The sequence below is a fragment of the Theobroma cacao genome, chromosome 5 (assembly GCF_053813885.1).
Source record: "Theobroma cacao isolate CCN51 chromosome 5, ASM5381388v1, whole genome shotgun sequence".
In the NCBI taxonomy this organism is placed as follows: domain Eukaryota; kingdom Viridiplantae; phylum Streptophyta; class Magnoliopsida; order Malvales; family Malvaceae; genus Theobroma; species Theobroma cacao.
Genome location: NC_142643.1, coordinates 44,698,659 through 44,717,528, shown reverse-complemented (window position 1 = coordinate 44,717,528; position 18,870 = coordinate 44,698,659). Strand labels below are relative to the sequence as shown.

Below are 18,870 nucleotides of genomic sequence, written 5' to 3'. Positions count from 1 at the left end.
AAGGGGGGCTGAATTGGTTATTAAGTACCTGTTCGGCCTGCCCTTTCATCTTATCTACCTCTTAAAAGCAAAAGCTAGGCCAAACATCATTTTCCAAGAAATTCTTAATAAAAAGCAGCTTAAAGGTTTTTTTTTTCACTAATCAAAAAGGATTTTAATGTTACCTCTTTTCTCTTTTCTAAGAAATTCGTTATCGTTTCCTCTTTTCTCTTCTTCTTTTTGTTTTTTAATTTAGGCATCATGGTAAACCAACCAAAATCTAATACTATTGCTACTATACAATTCTGAAATTATATATAAACTTCAAGAATTACATTAGAACTTATTAGGTTATTGAAGATAATCAGTAGAGAATCACCTTCAGCATTAGGTAGCTAAAGTCAAGCAATGCCTACAAATAGGTCACGCAATGCTCAACAAATATTCAGTCACGTAATATTAAGTCACGTAATGCCTGTCACGCAACGCTAACAAATATTCAATCACGTAATGCCTATAAAAAACTCACACAATGTTCAACAAATATTTAGTCAGGTAATATTCAGTCACGTATTAACTCTCACGCAACGCTCAATATATATTCAGTCATGTAATGCCTATAAAGAACTCATGTAATGCTCAACAAATATTCAGGCACCGAATACCAAATAAACATGTTACGATTCCTAATATCCAATCACCCATCCTAATATCCAGTGACTCAATGCCTAAGAAATATTCACGCATCGCCTATAAACTGATTGATTTCGCTACCCCCAACCAGATTTAAGTTTCCAAACTCATACAATTTACCCATAAACTTTTTCATTCTATGAATAACCCTAAATAAACGCAAGAACCCATAACAATTACCTTGATGTCATCTATGCACTTTAGGATTGTGAGAAAGATGGTTGCCGATATAGACCTCGATGGCGTTGTAGAGCTGGACGGAGGGATAGCTAAATCTAAATTGAGATTTAATTTTGAAATTTTAAGTTGAATGGGAGAAGAGCAGGAAGAAATAAACTGAGACGTGCATTTATTTGGATTAATTGGATTAAAGGGTATTCTTATCAAGTCGTGCCACAAATTGGCTAAAAACAGTTAAAATTATAAAGACGGTCATTTTTTAAGTCACCTTACTACGAAGGTCATTTCTCACAATTTTCTCTAACATATATGTATGCTAGGAAATATCTGGACTGCCTTGGACCCTGGTAATGGGACTTACTCCATAGACTTGGTTGACTTGACTCCCTGTTCTCGTTCTTTTCTTTCTATTCTTCTTCTACACTTTGATTGAATTTTAAGCTTGTGAAGTTTGAACGTTAAAACCGATAAGAGGTTTTTTATTTTATGAAAAGAAAAAAAAGATTAAGAAAAAGCTAATTATAGCACATAAAAATGTAATTAATCAATGGTAAGTTATAACTGGTCTTTTCATCTTCAATGCTTCTTTCTCCCTTTCTCCTTCTCTTACCTCGTTTGAGTTTCACTTAAATTTTCAGACTGTAAAAAAAGAAAAAAGAAAATAAAAATGAAATGTGATCGAGAGAGAAATCAAGATAATATTTCTGAAATAGAGAAATAAATGAGAAGTGAGTTCATTAAATTGTAGATTTTAATACCACATAATCTATTGATATTAATTTAATTTTTTTCTTTTCTTAATCATTAAATACATCGTTATGAAACAGCCGAACATTTGACTCATTGATTGGTGTATAATCTTCTTACTTAAAGAGCAGTGTTCGAATCCTCCTCTCCCAATTATAAAAAAAAAATACATTGTTATGAAATTTCCCCGTAGCCCTAAGCCGAGAGCCTGGAACTTACTCAATAAAATTGGTGGATTTTCACTTTCTTTCATTTATGATTGCCAATTATTCCACTAGACTTGGACGCTTTTGTGGACAAATAATGCAAGCTAGAAATTGAAGAGGCTTTGCAAAGCGCCTCATGCATGATGGCAATTATGATAAGCATCACGTAATTTTCTTTTGCTTGAGATTAAATGGTACTACTTTCTGTCCATAATCAAACAAAAGGCTGAGTTCTGATTAATTTGAGGCTCTTATAGCTGGGAGGCCAATATGAAATCCTTTCCTCCTCTTGAGCATTGCGACAAGCTATTTACTGGAATTAATAAGTTATATTCCTTAACTCAGGGGGTTTGAAGATATCTTAAAAATAGAAAAAAAAACCTTTAAATTTTGAGAAAATAAATTAAATTTAAAATTATACTAACTTCATAGCTTAATATAAACTATAAAATCGCTCTTATATGAAAGTCATTATTCCCGATGAATTATTTTAAATGTTTTACAATGTGTTTCTAAGAAAAAACGATTTACTTATATTATCCAAATCCCTACCTTATTATAAAATTCAATTAAACACTAAAAAAAAAAGCAAAGAATAACAAAGCAAGAAGATTCTTAAATTATCCGATAGTGGTAGGAGGAATTTTGTGACTGATTCCTTATCCATAGGGCTAAATGTCATATTTATTATTTGATGGCAGAGGTATTTAATTGTTGGTTACTCGTCAAAGTCCATGGTTTTCGTCTTGATTGGGGTCAGATTTGGACTAAAACTTTTAGATTTCAGTGTAAACAAATCTAATAAGATTATATAGTCTAATAATAAAAAATAAATAAATAGACATGCTGAATTAAGCGCTAACTTGGGGTCTGAAAGGAAGTTATGTTGACTTGACCTGTCTTGTCCCTAGAACACCTCTACTTGGTGGATGAAGCGGTAGCAAATCAAGCATCAAACATCTATTATACGTCTGGAAATTTTGGAATAGCCGTGGGCCGTGACCGTGGCCTTGAGACCTACTCAAATGTACTCGGTGGACTTGACTTGCTTTTCAACTTTTCTTCTTTCTTCTACCCATTAATTCCTAAGTGAACAGTCACTTCACTTACATATTATGTATGTAGCCAAATTCATCCAAATACAGTACATAAACTCACTTTTTCCATACAATTAAGAGGAATCTTTTTTAAAAACGAAAATTTAGACGGACTATAAATGCTTTTGTGGAAAATGCAATATGGAAATTCAGGGGCTTGGAAAGTTCCTTGAACTTGATGTGGTTCAAAATATTCTTTTTTTAGCATAATTAGAATTATAATTTTAACATAATTAAAGTCATGAATCCCTTATGGTTCAAAGAATAACCTGAGAATCACACTCATATTATCCCTTAAAACACCTCCACAACTTGTCCGTGTTTTCCTCTAATAGAGACATGAACATTAAATTTTAACTCACCTTCCTATCTCAATTCTACTCTCTTCATATTTAAAAGGGTACAAAAATTCCAAGGTTTATTCCACCAATCCACATCCTCAATCAACTTATTACTTTCATTGACTCTTACACAAAACCAAGAACGCATTTTAATGAGAAAAAGAATTCCCTCCTCCCCAAACGGATCGCTTGGTGATTGTTTTTCAGTTGGTTATTGTGTACACGAATGAATTTGAATTAATAAGCAAGAAATTGTTTTGGATTCATAAGCACAACACCTAGAGAGGCCTTTCAGCTTTAGAATTCAATCAAAATTTTAAAAAATCCAGACTAGCTTGAGGGATGAGGGTTTAAATATCCAAATTAAACAAGAGTTTTATAGTCTTGATGTGTATAGGATTTTTAAACAGTTATGGACAGAGAGGGGGTTAAATAAAAATAGGATCGAATATAGAAGTAAAATCCAGACTTTTACACCCAATAACCATGTGCCACATCAGCTTTTTCTATTGTTTAGAAAAAAATGGTACCCTTGTCTGAATTTTAATTGAACTCTAGAGGTGAAAGGCTTCTACGCCTCTAGGAATTTTCCCCTTCAACACGAGGTATTACAACCGACTTAGTAAAAGCTTTTGAATCCGTAATAAATGAATTATTTAATTTTGTTGTAAATTAATATGAGAATTTTTGTGAGTGATATATATCGGATTCAAATCTTGTATGACAAGTGTTAAGGAGATTATTTAAGCTAGTTGGTGGATTTAAAAGAGTGGGGATGTTGCAACCATATGCTAAGAAATTTCCCCATAGTCCTAAGCCGTGATCCTGGTCCCTGGCACTTACTCAATACAATTGAACTTGACTTTCTTTCCTGTCTACTTGTGACATTCGATAGCTTGGAAGCACTTATGACCGCCAATTATTCCACTAGACTAGGACGCTTTTGTGGACAAATAATGCAAGCTAGAAATTCAAGTGGATTTGGAAAGCATTAATGAGAAAACAAAGTGAATAAGCTGATGCACTACAGCAATAATTATAATAATTCACCAGGCTATAAAACGAATAATGCAGTAGAAAATTGATTTTAACAACGACAAGCATGGTTTTATGACGTTTCGGAATTGGGAATTACGAGCGTTAGACAAAGTGGGGACCACGTGGTGTTGACCCCACACAACCAAACGTATCCCAAAGTCAACCTGGATAACCTACTGCTTACCTACTGCTGCCCTCCCTTGGTTTTTTATGCTTCCACTGCTATAAAATAATCTAGGTATCATTACCTCTTTCTACTGATCTTTTTCTTCCAAGCTCAGCTCCATAAATTGTTCAGTTGGCAAATCACACAAGTATTGTATTGTATTCTATTCTGAGATTTAACACAACCCAAATTATTTATTTGCTGCATTATTCGTTTTATAGCCTGGTGAATTATTATAATTATTAGTCAAGTGAATAGTCACTTGAACTGCATACACTACAGTCAAATACATCCAAATACATTGCACACCCACTTTTTCTATGCAATTAAGAGGAAACTTCTTTAAAAACGAAAATTTTAACGGACGATGGATGCTTTTGTGGAAATTCGGGGTCTTGGAAAGTTCCTTGAGCTTGATGCGGTTGAAAATATTCTTCTTTTAACTTACTTTATATATTCGGTGTTGCTAGCAATGATCAGTATGCAACCATGAGAGCTGTTACAATTTCCTTATTTGCATTTCTTCTTGTCAGCGCAGCTACCGTTATTAGCTTTTGTGATGGGAAGTCCAATGTGCTTTGCATTGAAAGTGAGAGAAAAGCCCTTTTGAAGTTCAAGCATGATCTCATTGATCATTCAAACAGGCTATCTTCTTGGTTTGAAGGTGATCATGAGGATTGCTGTAAATGGGTTGGTATTCTTTGCGACAACCAGACTGGCCATGTCAATCAGCTGCATTTGGGGCTTCTTTCGATGCCTGAAGCGTATGCAACACATGCTGAATGGGAAGCTTACGATCGGTCAAAGCTAGGAGGCAAAATAAATCCTTCTTTGCTCGATTTGAAACATCTCAGTTTTCTAGACTTGAGCAATAACAATTTTGAGGGCATGCAGATTCCCGAATTCATCGGTTCGCTAAAGAGGTTAACATATCTTAACCTCTCTAGAGCATCTTTCGAAGGAGCAATTCCCCATGAGCTTGGAAATCTCTCGAAGTTGCATTATCTTGATCTTGGACGCAATTTCCTGCTAGAAGCTAAAACTCTTCAATGGGTTTCTAGCCTTCCTTCTTTGCAGTATCTAGATCTGAGCAGTGTGCATCTTAGTAAAGCAACTGATTGGCTGCAGGTAACAAACAAACTTCCTTCTTTGGTAGAGTTGCACTTGTCAGATTGCTATCTAAATAATGATCCATCTCCAGTCAGTGTTAATTATACATCTCTTGCTGTTCTTGATCTTTCATCGAACATGTTATCTTCAGTACCTACATGGATATTCAGTATTCCTAGTCTTGCGTCCCTTGATCTTAGTGGGAACAGTTTGAATGAATTCTCTTCATCGTCGATACCCAGCCGGCTGTCTAATTTAAGCCATCTCCAATTCCTTGGCCTTAGTGGAATCGGCCTGCAAGATAATATTTGGAGTGCCATTGGAAACTTGACTTCTCTTACTCACCTTGATCTTTCAAATAACCAGCTTGAAGGAATAATATCCAAATGTTTGACAAGTCTTTGCAATTTAAGGGAGATGGATTTGTCAGACAACAAAATAGATGAAAAGGTATCAAAACTCTTACAAAGTTTTCCTAGATGTAACTTGGATAGCTTAGAGTCATTGAGTTTGAGATTTAACAAACTTTCTGGTCGTTTAACTGAAGAACTCTTGAAATTTAAAAATCTAACATACCTCTCCCTCGTAGGAAACTCCATTTCTGGTCCCATTCCATTCTCAAAAGGAATGCTGTCATCGTTGAAAGTTCTTGATGTTTCAGACAATCAATTAACTGGACCACTTCCCATCGGGGAGTTATCATCTTTGAAGTACCTTGATGTTTCCAACAATCGGATAAATGGAAGTCTTCCTCAAAGTTTAGGACAACTTGGGAATTTAGAAATTTTAGATGTTAGCAATAACATGTTGGAAGGAAGTGTATCAGAAATGCACTTTTCTAATCTCACGAGATTGAGATTTTTGAGTGCATCAAACAACATGTTGACATTCAAACCAACCCCAAGTTGGATTCCTCCTTTTAGCTGTAAAGTTATTGAATTCGGTAAGTGGCATCTTGGCCCGCAATTTCCTCAGTGGCTACAATTTCAAAAGAACTTGTCTACTTTAGATATCTCCGATGCAGGAATTTCAGGTGTCATTCCCACTTGGTTTTGGAACCTTTCTTCTCAAATTGAATATTTAAATCTTTCTCATAACCAGCTTACCGGAGGAGTTACATATTTGCCCATACATTCGGAGGTTGACTTGAGTTCCAACCAATTCAATGGTCCATTGCCACCAGTATTCCCAAGTTTAAGACATTTATTTTTGTCTACGAATTTTTTTTCAGGATCCCTTTCTCACTTTCTTTGTATTTCCTCAACTAAAGTGCGATCCTTGGCCATCCTTGACGTTGGATCAAATCTTCTGTCAGGTGAAATTCCAGATTGTTGGGAAACCTTCAGAGATTTATTAGTCTTAAATTTAGGAAACAACAATCTAACTGGAAAAATCCCTGGATCCTTTGGATCTATGCGTTCTCTTCTGGCACTAAACCTCAGGAATAATAGCTTGTTTGGAGAAGTACCATCGGCAATGCAACATAGTGCTGATTTGAAGATTCTTGATCTTAGTAAAAATCAATTCAGTGGAAGTGTACCGCAATGGATGGGAGATAATCTCACGCAACTGATGGTTGTAAACCTCCGTTCAAATAACTTTCACGGCCATATTCCTGATAAAATTTGTGCTCTTCATTTTCTTCAGATTTTGGACCTTGCTTCTAACAACATTTCAGGAGCTATTCCAAAATGTTTTAGTAACCTAAGTGCCATGGCCACAAAAAACAAAATCCTCTACCATGCCGGGTTTCCAACTGGGAATTCTTTCCTTTCTAAGTCATATTTTTTTTATGCATCGGTGTTTATGAAAGGAGGAGAGTATGATTACAGTACCACACTAGTACTTGTTACTAGCATAGACCTTTCAGCAAACAGTCTTAAAGGAGAGATCTCCAAAGAACTTGGAAATCTTGTGGGGCTGATGTCATTAAATTTGTCAAGAAATCTCTTAAAGGGAAAGATACCAGAGAACATCGGCAACATGGAGTCGTTGGAATCTCTTGACTTGTCGATGAACCGACTCTATGGTGAAATCCCTTCAAGTTTCTCCGGTTTGAATTTCTTGAATCACTTGAACTTGTCCTACAACAAGTTGACAGGACAAATCCCATTAAGCACCCAGCTCCAAAGCTTTGACATGTTTTCATATATTGGCAATCATCTTTGTGGACCTCCTGTTACTAAAAACTGCAGTGCAAATGGCGCAACACCTAATGTTACAATTGGAGGAAGTAACGGTTGTAAGGTGAATGGGCTTTACGTGAGTATGGTGCTTGGATTTGTGATGGGGTTTTGGGGTGTAGTGGCTCCCCTGTTTTTCATCAGGTCTTGGAGGTTTGCTTACTATCAAAAACTGGAAGATGTTGGTTGTAAGCTGTACGTGTTTTGGGCTACTACTGGAAGAAGATCATTTCGGTGTTTTTGGTACTGTAATAACTAGATTGGTATATTCTTTTACATGTTCCATGTTTTCGTTTTGATGGGAGAATAAAAGTGGTGTTTCAAATTATAGTTTACTAAAAATAAATGTAATTGTGTGGCGTTGCGTTAATGTAAGACATATGAATGTTTTTAATTGTATTTCAACAATCGAGATGGGTTTAGGGTAATGGAGTTTTCAACAATTTTATTTACAACTATTAAAATCGTAGAATACTTTAAAATCAAGGTGAACAAGGTGCGAAGATTCACTTAAAAGAATGGACAAAATTATAATCCTATATTTTGAGTACCATTGAATATGAAATATTTTCTAATTTTATTTATATTCATAATTGTGATCTACAATTAGCAAAGCAAAAAGCTTTGCCTTCAAAACTGTATTGGATGAGAGGGCATACATGATTTGTAGACTTGTACTCGGAGGCCCATTATTATCACAATGGGTTATACACAGTAAAGGGTGTACTCAGTGGGCCTTTCCTTCTGATAAAGTAAAATCTGCACTAAGTCTTAATGGGCTAGATTGAAAGCCCAATCTAATACATCCCAAAATGAATAATGATGGGAATTTAGAATAAAGTTCAAAATTATAGACTGACCAAAGCATTTGATTAACAACTTTTGACCAAAGTTTTTGTATGTGAAGTTTGAACTTCCAAAGACTTTCAAACACTTTATGAAGCTTTAAATCTGTCGTAACGTTTGGGTTTGAGAACCCGACTACTAGACGTGGAAAAATACTGAGAGTTGCCATCAATTTTTTTTTTAGGTGTGATTGGTTATTTATTGACTCAATTTTTATCGACGAAATCTTAAATTAATTTTAAATTTGTTGAAAGAATTTTAAATTGACCTACGATTTTGAAGATTGAGTTTGGAAGTGCGATTACGATCAGGGAAGGATTATCACTCTCGTGGCACTTGTTTTACGAACAGTACCTTTTGATTATAGACTACCCTATTAAGCCTTAATTCCTAAATTTATTATGTTTCCTTAATTATTACTTATTTGTTTCATCTTTTCTTTTATTAAAATATTTTGTTTGACTTTACTAGTGTAGTATGAACACGAGGTATTCGTGAAATGCATGGTACAAAATTCATATAATATCAGATGAATAATCTTTTATTTAAAATATTTTTTGAATCCGCCTATCTTGTTGGTGGGATCTGAAGATATTCTTTCACCTAAGGAATAATCTAAAAAATTCGTCTTCGTAAATTTGACGAATAAATCTCATCCTTAAGACTATCGTACACGTTTTTAAAAAAAATTATATTTTCATAAATGTAAACCTATTACAAGTAAAAGCTTTGTATTAAAGATATTTTTCAAGTTCTCCCATCATACTGGTGAGATCCAAAGATATCCTTTTACCTAGAAAATTTTTCGAGAGAAACTTGCTTTCATAAGATTTTTGAGAAATTCCATCATCGAGACTTAGACTTGTAAACATAATCTATTGATGTTAATTTAATTGTTTTTCTTTTATTAATCATTAAATCGTTATGAAATTTCCCCGTAGCCCTAAGCCGAGACCTTGGATCTTACTCAATAGAATTGGTGGACTTGACTTTGTTTTTCACTTTCTTTCATTTATGACCTCCAATTATTCCAACGCTTTTGTGGAAAAATAATGCAAGCAAGAAATTGAAGAGGTTTTGGAAAGCGCCACATGCACGATGCCAATTATGATAAGCATCACGTAATTTTCTTTTGCTAGAGATTAAATGGTACTACTTTCTGTCCATAATCAAACAAAAGGCTGAGTTCTGATTAATTTGAAGCTCTTATAGCTGGGAGGCCAATATGAAATCCTTTCCTCCTCTTCAGAATTGCGACAAGCTATTTACTGGAATTAATAAGTTATATTCCTTAACTCAGGGGGTTTGAAGATATCTTAAAAATAGAAAAAAAAAACCTTTAAATTTTGCGAAAATAAATTAAATTTAAAATTATACTAACTTCATAGGTGAATATAAACTATAAAATCGCTATTATATAAAAGTAATTATTAGTGAATGAATTATTTTAGATGTTTTACAATGTGTTTCTAAGAAAAACGATTTACTTATATTATCCAAATCCCTACCTTATTATAAAATTCAATTAAACACTAAAAAAAAAAAAAAAGCAAAGAATAACAAAGCAAGAAGATTCTTAAATTATCTGATAGTTGTAGGAGGAATTTTGTGACTGATTCCTTATCAATAGGGTTAAATGTCATAATTATTATTTGCTGGCAGAGGTATTTAATTGTTGGTTACTCGTCAAAGTCCATGGTTTTCGTCTTGATTGGGGTCAGATTTGGACTAAAAACATTTAGATTTCAGTGTAAATAAATTGAATAAGATTATATAGTATAATAATAAAAAATAAATAAATAGACATGCGGAATTAAGCTCTAACTTGGGTTCCAAAAGGAAGTTGTGTTGACTTGACCTGTCTTGTCCGTCGAACACCTCTACTTGGTGGATGAAGCAGTAGCAAATCAAGCATCAAACATTTATTATACGCCTGGAAATTTTGGAAAAGCCGTGGGCCGTGACCGTGGCCGTGAGACTTACTCAAATATACTCGGTGGACTTGACTTGCTTTTCAACTTTTCTTCTTTCTTCTGCACAATAATTCCTAAGTGAACAGTCACTTCTCTTAGATATTATGTATGTAGCCAAAGTCATCCAAATACAGTTAATAAACTCACTTTTTCCATGCAATTATAAATGCTTTTGTGGAAAATGCAATATGGAAATTCAGGGGCCTTGGAAAGTTCCTTGAACTTGATGTGGTTTAAAATATTTTTTTTAGCATAAATAGAGTTATAATTTTAACATAATTAAAGTCATGAATCCCTTATGGTTCAAAGAATAACCTGAGAATCACACTCATATTATCCCTTAAAACACCTCCACAACTTGTCGGCGTTTTCCTCTAATAGAGACATGAACATTAAAGTTTAACTCACCTTCCTATCTCAATTCTACTCTCTTCATATTTAAAAGGGCAAAAAAAAGTTCCAAGGTTTATTCCACCAATCCACATCCTCAATCAACTTATTACCTTCATTGACTCTTACACAAAACCAAGAACGCATTTTAATGAGAAAAAGAATTCCCTCCTCCCCAAACGGATCACTTGTTGATTGTTTTTCAGTTGCTTACTGTGTACACGAATGAATTTGAATTAATAAGCAAGAAATTGTTTTGGATTCACAAGCACAACACCTAGAGAGGCCTTTCAGCTTTAGAATTTAATCAAAATTTTCAAAAATCCAGACTAGCTTGAGGGATGAGGGTTTATATATCCAAATTAAACAATAGTTTCATAGTCCCGATGTGTATAGGATTTTTAAACAGTGATGGACCGAGAGGGGGTTAAATAAAAATAGGATCGAATAGAAAAGTAAAATCCAGACTTTTACACCCCAATAACCATGTGCCACATCAGCTTTTTCTATTGTTTAGAAAAAAATTGTACCCTTGTCTGAATTTTAATTGAATCTAGAGCTGAAAGGCTTCTACGCCTCTAGGAATTTTCCCCTTCTACACATGGTGTTACAAGTGACTTAGTAAAGGCTTTTGATTCCATAATAAATAAATTGTTTAATTTTGTTGTAAATTAACTTCTCTAAATTAATATGAGGATTTTTGTGAGTGACATATATATATATATATATATATCAGATTAAAATCTTGTTTGGCAAGTGTTAAAGAAATTATCTAAGCTAGTTGGTGGATTTAAAAGCGTGGGAATGTTGCAACCATATGCTAAGAAATTTTCCGTAGCCCTAAGCCGTGACCCTGCAGGTCCGTGGCACTTACTCAATACAATTGGTGGATTTGACTCTTTCCTCTATACTTGTGACATTCGATAGCTTGAACGGATTTATGACCGCCAATTATTCCACCATAGACTTGGACGCTTTTGTGGACAAATAATGCAAGCTAGAAATTGAAGTGGATTTGGAAAGCAATAATGAGAAAGCGCCACGTGCATGATGCCAATTAAATGGTTCTACTTTCTGTCCTTAAATCAAACAATAGGCTGAATTTTGATTAATTTGAAGCTCTTATAGCTGGGAGCCCAAAATGAAAGAAAGCACAAACCAGGTTTAAATGCTAAAAAAAGTCTTTAATAAGAATGGAGTGAAAAATTTTATGTATAAATAAGTTATACTGCACTCGAGTATTTGGCTCACTGGTTGGTGCATTATCTCCCACCTACAAAACAGGATTCGAATTCCCTCTCCCTTAATTATAAAAAAAAAAAATTATACTAATTCAAGATCTAATATAGTAGGAATTTAGGATGTATTTGATTTTTAATTTATAATTTAACAGTAAAAATAATATAGTAGAAAAAATATTAACTAGATTAACTGTGGATACTTAGTGCACTATGATCTTCCTTTTTTTTTTTTCTTTATGACTCTTCAAGGGGTGTAATATTTTATGTCATTGTAAACAAAAAAGGGGACCTAGCTTTACCTTTATATAGTGAATCCTTAGTCCCACCCACTATAGGATTTAAGATTTCCTACACAAGACCTACACTTTTAATTTAAGTCCACATATAGCATTAGAGTCTAACCCACTTTATTAGATCATACTATAGACTATAATATTATCACTTTATCAAAACCAAATTATCTTAACTTAATTTTGACAAAATATAAAAATAAATAATGTTAAGTCCACAAAAGGATTTTACTAGAAAATCTAACATGAAGACTTTAGTTGTCATTGAATTTTAGTGCTAATAAAATTGCTTTAAAAAATAATAAAGTTCTCCTTTCCTTATCTTCAGAATTGCGACAAGCTATCTATTGGATCTAAGCTGTATTCCTTAACTGATCAAGAGTTTAAAGATATCTTAAAATTCTTTATAGTTCTTTAGCTTTCAAAAGTTAAAAATACAAAAAGGAAAAGAAGTGTTTTTTAAATTTTAAGAGAATAAATTAAATTTAAAATTATATTAACTTCGTAGATGAATAAAAGAGCAGTTATACGATAATGTATAGCAAAGAAGATTTAGGTGATTTTTGGCAACAAATAGTCATGATTAATTCCGAAGTGAATAGTCAAATTCATCCAAATACGTTACACACACCCACTTTTTCTATGCAATTAAGGGGAAACTTCCTTAAAAACGAAAATTTTTATATTCATCCAAATGCTTTTGTGGAAATTCTGGGTCTTGGAAAGTTCCTTGAGCTTGATGTGGTTGAAAATATTCTTCCTTTAACTTACTTTATATATTCGGTTTTGCTAGCAATGATCAGTATGCAACCATGAGAGCTGTTACAATTTCCTTATTTGCATTTCTTCTTGTCACCGCAGCTACCGGTATTAGCTTTTGTGAAGGGAAGTCCAATGTGCTTTGCATTGAAAGTGAGAGACAAGCCCTTTTGAAGTTCAAGCATGATCTCATTGATGAATCAAACAGGCTATCTTCTTGGGTTGAAGGTGATCATGAGGATTGCTGTAAATGGGTTGGTGTTCTTTGCGATAACCGGACTGGCCTTGTCAATCAGCTGCATTTTGGGCTTCTTAATCCTGATGAGAATGCGCCAGCTGCTGTATGGGAAGCTTACCCTTGGTCAAAGCTAGGAGGCAAAATAAATCCTTCTTTGCTCGATTTGAAGCATCTCAGTTTTCTAGACTTAAGCAATAACGATTTTAAGGGCATGCAGATTCCCGAATTCATCGGTTCACTAAAGAGTTTAACCTATCTTAACCTCTCTATGGCATATTTCGGAGGAGCAATTCCACACAAGCTTGGAAATCTCTCCAGGTTGCATTATCTTGATCTTGGATACAATTTCGTATTAGAAGCTAAAACTCTTCAATGGGTTTCTAGCCTTCCTTCTTTGCAGTATCTCGATCTGAGTGAAGCAAATCTTAGTCAAGCAACTGATTGGCTGCAGGTAACAAACAAACTTCCTTCTTTGGTAGAGTTGCACTTGTCAGGTTGCATTGATCTAAATAATGATCCATCTCCAGTCAATGTTAATTATACATCTCTTGCTGTTCTTGATCTTTCATCGAACATGTTACCTTCAATACCTACATGGATATTCAGTCTTCCTAGTCTTGTGTCCATTGATCTTAGTGGGAATAGTATTGGAAGTGTGATTCCCAATGGTTTTCAGAACATGTCTTCTCTCAAATTTCTTGATCTTTCATATTCATTCTCTTCACCATCGATACCCAGCTGCTTGTCTAATTTAAACCGTCTTCAATTCCTTGGTCTTAGTGGTATCCGCCTGCAAGGTAATATTTGGAGTGCCATTGGAAACTTGAGCACCATTACTCACCTTGATCTTTCAAATAACATGCTTGAAGGAATAGTACCCGAATTTTTGGAAAGTCTTTGCAATTTAAGGGAGATTGATTTGTCAATGAATAAAATTGATCATGACGTATCAGAAATCATACAGAGCTTATCTAGATGTAATTTGGATAGATTAGAGTCATTGGATTTAGCATTTAACAAACTTTTTGGCCATTTAACGAATCAACTCGGGCAATTTAAAAATCTAGCATACCTTTCCCTCCAAGAAAATTCCATTTCTGGTCCCATTCCATTGCCAATTGGGAAGTTGTCATCGTTGAAAGTTCTTGATGTTTCAGACAATCAATTAATTGGACCACTTCCGATAAGAGAGTTATCATCTTTGGAGTTTCTTTTTGTTTCCAACAATCGAATAAATGGAAGTCTTCCTCAAAGTGTAGGACAACTTGTGAATTTAAAAAAGTTAGATGTTAGTAATAATATGTTGGAAGGAAATGTATCAGAAATGCACTTTTCTAATCTCAGGAGATTGAGACTTTTGAGGGCATCAAACAACATGTTGACATTCAAACCAAACCCAAGTTGGATTCCTCCTTTTAGCTGTGAAGTTGTTGAATTGGGTCATTGGCATCTTGGCCCGCAATTTCCTCGGTGGCTACAATTCCAAAAAGACTTGTTTGTTTTAGATTTCTCCCATGCAGGAATTTCAGGCATCATTCCCACTTGGTTTAGTAACTTTTCAACTTATTTGGAAGCGATAGATCTTTCCCATAACCAACTTGTGTCGGGGATTTCATATTTGCCCGATAGTCTATTGCTTGACTTGAGTTCCAACCAATTAAGAGGTCCGTTGCCACAAGTATCCTCATATTTAAGATATTTATATTTATCTACGAATTTATTTTCAGTAATCTCTTTCTCATTTTTTTTTTGTAATTCCTCTATTAAATGCTCAATTTTTTTACCCTTGTTGATATTGAATCAAATCTTTTGTCAGGTGAAATTCCAGATTGTTGGGAAAATCGGATAACATCAATCTTAAATTTAGCAAACAACAATTTAACTGGGAAAATCCCTAGATCCTTTGGATCTATGCCTTTGCTTGAGTCACTAAACCTCCGAAGTAATAATCTGTTTGGAGAAGTACCATCCGCATTGCAAGATTTTGCTGAGTTGATGATTCTTGATCTAAGTGAAAATCAATTCAATGGAGGCATACCGGCATGGATGGGAGAGAAGCTCTCACAACTTGTGGTTCTAAACCTCCGTTCAAATAACTTTCATGGAAATATTCCTGATCAAATTTGTGCGCTTCATTCTCTTCAGATATTGGACCTTGCTTTTAACAACATTTCAGGAGCTATTCCAAAATGTTTGAGTAACCTAAGGGCCATGGCCACAAAAAACAAAACCCAATTCCCAGTCACGAGTGATGGTATGACCTCAATTATTTGGGATGTAAGGGTGGTGATGAAAGGAAGAGAGGATGATTACAGAACCACATTAGGACTTGTTACTAGCATAGACCTTTCAGCAAACAGTCTTAAAGGAGAGATCTCCAAAGAACTTGGAAATCTTGTGGGGCTGATATCATTAAATTTGTCAAGAAATCTCTTGACGGGAAAGATACCAGAGAACATCGGCAACATGGAGTCATTGGAATCTCTTGACTTGTCGATGAACCGACTATATGGTGAAATACCTTCAAGTTTCTCCGGTTTGAATTTCTTGAATCACTTGAACTTGTCCTACAACAAGTTGACAGGACAAATCCCATTAGGCACCCAGCTCCAAAGCTTTGACATGTTTTCTTATATTGGCAATCATCTTTGTGGACCTCCTGTTACTAAAAACTGCAGTGCAAATGGCGCAACACCGAATGTTACAAATGCAGGAAGTAAGGGATCTAAGGTGAATGGGCTTTACGTGAGTATAGTGCTTGGATTTGTGATTGGGTTTTGGGCTGTAGTGGCTCCCCTGTTTTTCATCAGGTCTTGGAGGTTTGCTTACTATCACAAACTGGACGATGTTGGTCGTAAGCTGTACGTGTTTTGGGCCACTACCGGAAGAAGCTCATTTCGGTGTGTTTGGTAATGTAATAACTAGATTTGTATGCTCTTTTACATGTTCCATGTTTTCGTTTTAATGGGAGAATAAAAGTGGTGTCTCAAGTTATAGTTTATTGAAAATAAATGTAATTGTGTTCAGTTAATGTAAGACTGATGAATGTTTTTAATTGTATTTTAACAATCAAGATGGGTCTAGGGTAATGGAGTTTTCAACAATTTTTATTTACAACTGTTAAAATGGTATAATACTTTAAAATCAAAAGTGAACAAGGTGCGAAGATACACTTAAAAGAATGGACAAGATTTGAGTACCATTGAATACGAAATACTTTCTAATTTTATTTATATTCATAATTGTGATGTACCGTTAGCAAAGCAGAAAGCTTTGGCTTCAAAACTTTATTGGATGAGAGGGCAGTAAGGGAGGGAACATGATTAGTAGACTTGTACTCGGAGGCCCATTATTATCACAATGGGTTGTTCATAGTAAAGGGTGTACTCAGTGGGCCTTTCCTTCTGATAAAGTAAAATCTGCACTAAGTTTTGATGGGCTAGATTGAAAGCCCAATCTAATACATCCAAAAATGAATAATGATGGGAATTTAGAATAAAGTTCAAAATTATAGACTGACCAAAGCATTTGATTAACAACTTTTGACCAAAGTTTTTGTATGCGAAGTTTGAACTTCCGAAGACTTTCAAACACTTTATGAAGCTTAAAATCAATTCTCCAAAATGCAAAGATTGATCAACCCTCTAAGGGAACATGATCACTATCACATTTCTTTTTTATTATTTTATTCACAAAAGACATCACCAACTTTAAAAGCCCTATTATATTACTCATTCGTGGCCATCTTTTTCAAACCATAAACTATAGAAATAGAAGATTCAGTAAACTTTGGTTGTCTGGTAATTCACGGGTTGAAAACATTGGGATTTGAGGTTATTGAATGCAGAGAATAGTTGATCTAATAGCTAGCTACCCATCAAACTATAAAGTGAATGTTTGCAAATTTCTCAGCCTTTAGCTTTATGTTGGTCAACTAATAATTATTTTATAGAACAGTGATATTAGATTATAAAAATAGAATGCAATGAATCATTATGGCCCTACTTTTGTTATCATTGTTATTTTCATTGCAATCATACCACTTTTATTTTTTTTAATAATAAATCATTTCTTGTTAGACAAATACTTTATTTCAATTCAAAAAATATCTAGTATTATTTACATAATAATCAAATTCATACCAGTTAGAAATTGTTGTACCGGGTAGAGACCATGTTTGAATGATTTCCATGTTAAATTTCAGTTTCTGGAAACCCTAATTAGCATGGAGATGGAGATGACCAGATTTCTTGCTTCATAAATTGTTAAAGTTGCATACTCGTGCCTCCCAATTTTTCTATGGGCGCTTATGCATGGGGGGGATGAATGAGAATTGAACTAGATCTATCCTTTTCATCCATCTTTGGTTGAAGAGCAAAAATTTTCTATGCACAAAACCCTTTTTGGGCTTCCATCTGCCTAATCAAATTTTGACGACAATGCCAACTTGCAAGGTATATATATACATAAAGCAAGAATCCATCCCCTCACATGAAATCAACGTGCCAAATGTTAAAAGTAATCATTGCTATTGAAGGCTGTTTGTATGATAAGAAGCGTAAACCATCTCCCTTTCTATGCAAAAAATTTAGATTCATGCACATTTCTAAAGAGTTAAAAATAGACATGGCCCCCTATCCAATAATATATGTATCCATTTCTTTTTTCTGTTCCTAATGATTTAGTTAAAGTTGAGATGTTCGTACACTCTAAATTTCCTTCCCACATGTTGTTTTTGATTAAGATATGATTAACTGAAAATACTTATAGCTAGATTTTCTAGTGAAAAAAGGGAGAGAGGCTGCATATACCTTTTTTTTTTCTTCTGCAAAGGTTAAATCATATACTATATCTCACTATTGTCTATGTTAAAAGGTTATTTTGGCCCTAGTGCAATTTAACAAGCTTATCTATCGTACTAAACAAAGCGAAAAACTTAAAATATTCATGTCTTGATTTTGATGTTTATGTATTTAAATAGTAATAATATATTTTTAATATAGTCTAAAATCTTGATTTTTTGTCCAACAAATTTGAATTCCGGTCGTCAAGAAAAAAAGCCAAAAAACAAAAAGAAATTCTTCTTTTTGTAACCGAAGTTTTTAATAATATCCCGAATAGGAGATCGGATAAGATGAAGCAAAGATTAAATACCAAATAAATAAATAGTAGGCTATAAAAGTACAGGCTGAAATGGCATTGACAAGAAGAAAATGTCCTTGCAATAAGCTCTTTGAATATTATGTAAATCCAAGACAGCCACTCGTGCAATATAATAGTTAAATTTTTTTATATCTTCCTTTTGAAGAGAAAGTTACAAACATGTTTCAAATATCAATCATAAGGTATAAAAATATATATAATTTAATGACCATGTTTAAACAATCAATCCT

General features: G+C 34.1%; 2 protein-coding genes across 2 annotated transcripts; both read left to right on the top strand.

Annotated features, from left to right (window-relative positions):
- Positions 1–4,936: 4,936 nt before the first annotated feature.
- On the top strand, positions 4,937–8,068 carry LOC148762985 (receptor-like protein EIX2). The gene has a single exon (XM_088806184.1). It carries the CDS (start codon positions 4,937–4,939, stop codon positions 7,997–7,999), a length of 3,063 nt encoding a protein of 1,020 aa, XP_088662310.1. The 3' UTR covers positions 8,000–8,068.
- Positions 8,069–13,275: 5,207 nt separating this feature from the next.
- LOC148762984 (receptor-like protein EIX2) lies at positions 13,276–16,537 on the top strand. Its single transcript, XM_088806837.1, has 2 exons — positions 13,276–15,141; positions 15,294–16,537. Exons 1-2 carry the CDS (start codon positions 13,293–13,295, stop codon positions 16,388–16,390), a joined length of 2,946 nt encoding a protein of 981 aa, XP_088662963.1. The 5' UTR covers positions 13,276–13,292; the 3' UTR covers positions 16,391–16,537.
- Positions 16,538–18,870: the final 2,333 nt, after the last annotated feature.

Excerpts from the sequence above, each read along its gene's own strand:
- LOC148762985 (XM_088806184.1), top strand. The coding sequence starts at position 4,937 with ATGAGAGCTGTTACAATTTCCTTATTTGCATTTCTTCTTGTCAGCGCA.
- LOC148762984 (XM_088806837.1), top strand. The coding sequence starts at position 13,293 with ATGAGAGCTGTTACAATTTCCTTATTTGCATTTCTTCTTGTCACCGCA. Across the intron at positions 15,142-15,293 it reads GAGTTCCAACCAATTAAGAG|GTGAAATTCCAGATTGTTGG; the intron begins GTCCGTTGCCAC and ends ATCTTTTGTCAG.